We start from the raw sequence: 6,277 nt of genomic DNA, 5'->3' as shown, positions 1-6,277 counted from the left end.
AGGAAATCCACAACATTGCAAAATCTGAAACGTTTTTGAGTAACAGGATGATCCATCTCAACAGAACAAAATTTGGCACTTTCATGGTTTGGATCTGCAATGTCCCCCAAAGGCCTTCAGGCTTGTTGTGTAACAAAACGTTTCCTGGGGAGATGCAACCCACGTCCACTCCTCCCACCTAGGGAACCCTTGACACACCAGAGTACAGGTATCGGCGAAGTCCAACTTGGTGGAACCAATGAGTTTTATTGTGAGTTCTTACAGTAATATGGGTGAGGGGTTACTGAGGAGCAGAAATGACTCACCACCAAAGCCAAATCCCAGCAAGAGTGACAGCTCACAAAGCTGGGAACCTGGAGCACACTGCACAGCCTGCAGGCCACTCAGTAGGCTGCAGAGTGTCCTTGCCAGGTGCCTCAGATGGCTCAGCTTCTTCCAGGTAGCTCAGCTGGTGTCTGCTTCCTCCAGACAGCTGGTCTGGTCTCAAGAGTCTCGGAAGCCTTTCCCCTCTGAGAGCCTTCTGTGCAACTCAGCTTTTTTTTTTTTTTTTTTAAAGATTTATTTATTTATATACATGAGTACACTGTACTGTCTTCAGACACACCAGAAGAGGGCATCAGATCCCATTACAGATGGTTGTGAGCCACCATGTGGTTGCTGGGAATTGAACTCAGGACCTCTGGAAGAGCAGTCAGTGCTCTTAACCTCTGAGCCATCTCTCCAGCTCGCAACTCAGCTTTTGTTCATGTGAGAGGGACTCTCATCTTTTATTGCTTACTCTGGTAGGGAGGGGCCTAGTGAATCTGCTCAGTTTCAGGGACTTCTGAAGCTATTTCGAGTTGTTTACCCTTCCTGCTCAAGGAGCTTCCCTGAAAGATGTAAAGTTTCAATCTCAGAGGAAACTTACACAACATAGCTAAAGACTCTAAGCCTACGTGGAGGAGTCTTTGGTGGTGGTGGGAGGACCTAGAAGGTCACTAGCCCTGTGTTCCTGAGGGCATGTTGGACCCATCCTCTCTGCATTCCGACCTCTGAACACAGCTGTTCCTCCATGTGCTCTCACCATGCTACACTGCAACCAAAAGAGCCCAGAGACTATGGCTGAAGCCTCTGAAACTGTGGACTGGAACAAACCTCCCCACTTTGAGCTATTACAGGCTAGGAGGATAGCTTAGTTGACAGAGTACTTACCTGGCTCTCAAGAAGCCCAGAGTCTGATCCCCAGGCCTGAATAAATCAGGCGTGTGGTGGTGCACACCTGTAATCTCAGCACTTGGGGGAATGGGGCAAGAGGATTGCTGTGATTCTAACAATAAGAGGGCTACTGAGTGTGACCCTGTTTTAAGAAAAAAAAATTAAATAGGGGCTGAAAGAAAAGACCTTAGTTCCCAGAATCCACAAGGAAGCTCGCAACCCATGTAACTTTAGTCCCAGGAGATCTGATGTCCTTTTCTGGACTCCACAGGGACTGCATGCACGTGATGCACAGTCATACATGCAAATGACATACACATTAAATAAATTACCTCAGGCTACATTATAAAGTGTGCATAAAATAAAATTAAGCTCTTGTTTAGATTTGGGTGCTCTAAAACACCGCAGTATGTATAGGTAAATGCCTATAAATTAAAAAAGAATCCAACACAGGGCTGGAGGTATGGCCCAGTGGTTGAGAGCTTTTGTTGCTTTGGCAGAGGGCATGGGTTCAGTTCCTATGTGGCTCACAACTGTTGGGGATTGGTTCCAATGCTTTGTCTTATTTTGGCTCCCAAAAAGCCGTGCTTCCAGACCTGAGGATCCCCACCCCTAGCTGGCTTCCATTGATAATACAGAATTGCCAGCCTGCTAACGGATGGGTAGAAAGACAGAGGCAGGGCTGTCAGATTGCATGGACTGTCAGGATCCTTGTAGGGGCTAGGAGAGAGAGAAGAGAGAATCACCATGACTCCGAGGGAAACTGGTCAGATTGAAGAGTTGCAGGAGGGAAAGCATCCTATAATGTAGGTAGAAAGAGAATGCGGCCCTATAGAGGGCTGCCCAGAAGGTAATGGGGCAGCAAAAATAAAATAAAGATTTAAAAGGTGTTAAGCCAGGAATACCAGAGAGAAGTGTATGCTAGCCACAGGGAGGATTAGAAATACCCAGCCACTGAGCTAGTCAAGGCATATCAATCAAAATTAACTGGCTTACGCCTGTCTTTCATTCTCGAATCCAGAGAGCTCTTGGGCTGGTGCACGAGTGTGACCACCAGGAGCAAAAGTGGTTTAACTAATTCACCACTACACACAACCATTCCTAACTCCAGTTTCAGGGGTTCTGATGCCCTCTCATGACCTCAGAGGGCATGAGAAACTTATTCAGTTCACATACATGTAGGCAAAATATAACACAAAATTTCATAAAATACAAAACAATAAGGGGTTGGGGATTTAGCTCAGTGGTAGAGCGCTTGCCTAGCAAGCGCAAGGCCCTGAGTTCGGTCCCCAGCTCCAAAAAAAAAAAAAGAACCAAAAAAAAAAAAAAACCAATAAAAAATTATATACTTCTGGGTCCCAGGTATTTCAGAAAAGGGGTCCTCAGTCCATTAATAATTATTATTATTATTATTATTGTTATTATTTTCAGTTGGTTGGTTTGGAGCTCCTATGTATGTGTGTATATTTGAGGCAAGAGCTGGCCTGAAGCTATGTAGACCTGTCTAGTCTCGAACTTAAAACGGTCCTCCTGCTTCAGACTTCCAGACGCTACCTGGGATTCCAGGTGCCAACCAGGAACACCTGGCTATAAGCTGCGTTCCAGTCTGCAAAGCACTCTACCACTAACCATTCTTCCTGGCCCTTTCTCTAGTCTCAGCTGCCACCTACCTGAGCTGGTAGGCAGGTAGAATTGTAGAGTGCCTGTCTTTAGATAGGGCTCTGGCCTCACGACCTCTGCTTTCTACCCACTACCCACTCTGGGTCTTTCCCACAAGGGATGTGCTCACTAGAGAGGAGCCTCCCTCCCAAAGGGTCAAATACACTTCCCCCTTGCTGTGACTCAGCCTCTCCTATGTGTCTTATCAGCTCTCCCACAACCTCCAGTGTATTAGAAACGTGTATAAGTAGTTATTTGCTGTTGGGTGAAGTGGTGCATATCTTTAACCCCAGAAAACTGGCAGTGGAGACAGGTGGATCTTACGAGTACCAATCTGGTATACCTGACCCTTCCTCAAAAATGAATTATAGTCCTGGAGTTTGAACACAGGGTCTTGTATATACACACATCACACATATATTTGTGTGGCTCCAATGCTTTTTTTTTTTTTTTCTTTCTTTTTCAAGTTTCTCTATGTAGCCTTGAACCCCAGAGATCTGGCTGCCTCTGCTTCCCGAGGGCTTGAATTAAAGGCGTGGGCCACCCTCGCCTGGCTTCCTATACATTTTTTAAAATGCTGGGTCAAACAGAAGTCTTTATTTCGCGTATGATAAAATTACGGGCTTCACCAATAGAAAGCAAAACAAAGAGAACCATTCCTGTGCGTGTGGGAAAACAGAACCTAAGGTTTCGAGAAAAATCCAAGCGCCCTCTCCCCCCACCGCCCAAGGGCCCCACGCGCCTTCACTCCGGTCCCCACTTATCTGTGTCACACGCAGCTCCACCCAACGAACACCCGGCATGCCCCCGGGAAGCAGATCACCCGGGCTACACGGGCGGGGCGGGGCGGAGCGAGGCGTGCACGCGCAGCCCTGCTTTAGGTACAGCTTTATTGCATCACCGCGACTCGAGAGCGCGCGGCTGGACTATAAGTACGCCCGCGCCCTCGTGCTTGTGAATCTTTCTCTTCCAGGAGCGCGCCGGGGCCGCGGGGTCGTCATCTGTGACCACCTTCTTCTCCAGCAGTTGCATGCGCGCCGTAGTCTCGGTCAGCATGTCCATGAGCAGTTCTTGCTGCAGCTTCAGGTAGTTGTTCTCTTCCAGCAGCACCTGGCTCTTGATCGGCTGCTCTTGTGGCTTCCAGGTCGGGATAGTGGGCGAGGGCGGAGACGTGCGCGCGCGTGCGCGTTTCCCCTCCGAGGTCCAGCGGCCGCCGCGGAACACGAAGGCCTCGTCGCTCAGTCGAGTGCGCGGCGCGCCGTAGCTGAGCCCCAGCTCGGCCTGTCGCGTGCGGTAGTCCAGCAGGTAGAAGGTGGACGTGGATGAGATATGGCGCAGCGGCGGCCTCCGCGGCGAGAAGCGACGTGAGAAGTGGTCGGCCCAGAATTGCCTCACTTGTTCCCACAGGCGGCCCACTTGGCTCGCGGACAGGCACTCAAAAGCCTCCAGGGTGAAGTGTAGGTTGGCCACGCTGGGCGCACGGGTGTCTGGAGCCCTGATGTCCTGGAATGATGAAGGCGAGCCAGTGGCACTGCTGAGAAGCAAAGCGGCCTGCTCAGGATAGACTGTTACTCAGGGTGTCCAAAGCTTTGCAATTGTAGGCTAATGGGGGAGCCCTTTCCTGCATAGTCACACCAGCCGCCTTCACCACAACTACCTCCCCCAGGACCCTTTATCTGTGGGTGTGTAAGAGGTAATGTAGGTAAAGGCCTAGGAACTACATTCTCCAAAATGCAGCGGGAAGAGACCACAGGTGGGTGGGGGGCCACAAGTGGGGATCAGTAGCCAAGCAAGTAGGACAGGCCTTTCCTTGGAACACAGAGCTGTGAGGCAGTGACTAGTGAGGCTGTCATGTTCCAGATGTGTGAAAGAGCCTCCCAATAGGATTGGTTCTGACAATAGCAGAAATGTTGGCTAGAAAGGCGAGCCAGGGCATTTTGAGGTGCAGGACAGGGAAGCTGAACATTTGTACTGTTGTTCTTTAGGGGAGGCTGCTGATGGTTGCAAAGCCAGGGTTAGTATGAACTCTGCAGTGTGTCTGGTTAGATGCCTAGCATTTTCTTAAACCGGCAACTGCTCCATGTCACATATAGTCTGCACAGAGGACACTACAAGCACAGCCTTTGTCGACCCTCGATGTTACTGGTCCAGTTAGAAAGACATATATTAAAATCAAGTATGCCAATGACATCTTGGGATAGGTGCCTTAGCCTAGACCTTATGCTTAGCTTTGAAGTAACTAGAATTCTGGAGCTCAAGGAATCTAAAGCCTAGATTACTACCAGAACCCATTCTACCTGCTTCTTAACTCTTCTCACAACACCTATAAAGTGCTGATTCTACAGTGTGTTTTTTCAAATTCCTCTCCTGCCCATGGTGGGTGGGATTAAAGAAAAATGCCGGGGTTGGGGATTTAGCTCAGTGGTAGAGCGCTTGCCTAGGAAGCGCAAGGCTATGGGTTCGGTCCCCAGCTCTGAAAAAAAGAACCAAAAAAAAAAAAGAAAGAAAGAAAAATGCTGCCAGGGTTCCCTCTACCACACCTTCATTAAACCAACACAATTCTACCCGTGGGCAGAGGCAGGGTGCTCCCCCCACCCCCACACCGCCATTTGGTTCATAGAGATGGTCTCTGAAGTCCCTACGTATCCATCTTTGAGGTCACAACTCCCCAGGAGACTGTTTCCTGACATTCCTTGCAAGTTGTTCCTCACCTGGAAGATGTGGTGGAGTTCCCAAGCTGCTGTCCCAGGCCTGGTCCCATTGCTGGATTACTTCACCCACCTGTCTGCCAGCTATGACTCACAATGCCTCCTTGCCAGGGCCCCCAGGGTAGAGGAGGTGCAGACAGTGAAATGTGTTCAGTTAGGTGAAGTTTACTGTGCTCCGGGCGCTGTCCTGGGAGAGGGACAGCATTCGATTATTAAATGGCACTCCTATTTTGTTTAAGTCTTTGTTGTTTTGATTTAGGTCCTTTTTTTTGTTTGTTTGTTTTTTGTTTTTTTTTTTTTTTTTTTGTTTTTTTGTTTTTTCGGAGCTGGGGACCGAACCCAGGGCCTTGCGCTTGCTAGGCAAGTGCTCTACCGCTGAGCTAAATCCCCAACCCCGCTTTAGGTCCTTTTGAGACTAGATAGCCCGAGCTACCCTGTAGCCTGAGCTGGTTTGACTACGTAGCCCAGGCTAATAATATCTGAGCCAGTCAGGGGTGGCAGGTAGGTCTCAAGAGTTCGAGGCCAGCCTGGTTCAGAATTGCCAGGGCTATACAGAGAAACTCTTGTCTGCAAAACAAAACAAAACAAACTACAAAAAGGGAACCTTCCTGTTTCCTGCCTTAGCCTTCTGGCTGGACTATAGTAACCCAGCACGCAGGGTTTTGTTTATTATTTTTTTGGTTTGTATGTGGAAGGTTGGGTATGGGTAGTGTGAC

The 6,277-nt window shown here is 49.0% G+C and overlaps 1 protein-coding gene across 1 annotated transcript; it reads right to left on the bottom strand.

The window, feature by feature from the left end:
- Positions 1–3,714: 3,714 nt before the first annotated feature.
- Cby3 (chibby family member 3) lies at positions 3,715–5,614 on the bottom strand. The gene is made up of 2 exons (XM_032914147.1): positions 5,565–5,614; positions 3,715–4,384 (listed from the first exon to the last, which is right to left on the bottom strand). The coding sequence occupies exons 1-2, from the start codon at positions 5,612–5,614 to the stop codon at positions 3,751–3,753; spliced, it is 684 nt and encodes a 227-aa protein (XP_032770038.1). The 3' UTR covers positions 3,715–3,750.
- Positions 5,615–6,277: the final 663 nt, after the last annotated feature.

This window comes from Rattus rattus, chromosome 9, assembly GCF_011064425.1.
Source record: "Rattus rattus isolate New Zealand chromosome 9, Rrattus_CSIRO_v1, whole genome shotgun sequence".
In the NCBI taxonomy this organism is placed as follows: Eukaryota; Metazoa; Chordata; class Mammalia; order Rodentia; family Muridae; genus Rattus; species Rattus rattus.
This window is presented reverse-complemented; position numbering and strand designations above follow the sequence as displayed.

Coding starts and splice junctions, on each gene's coding strand:
- Cby3 (XM_032914147.1), bottom strand. CDS start 5,614: ATGGGACCAGGCCTGGGACAGCAGCTTGGGAACTCCACCACATCTTCC. Junction 4,385..5,564: donor AACTCCACCACATCTTCCAG/GTGAGGAACAAC, acceptor GCTTCTCAGCAG/TGCCACTGGCTCGCCTTCAT.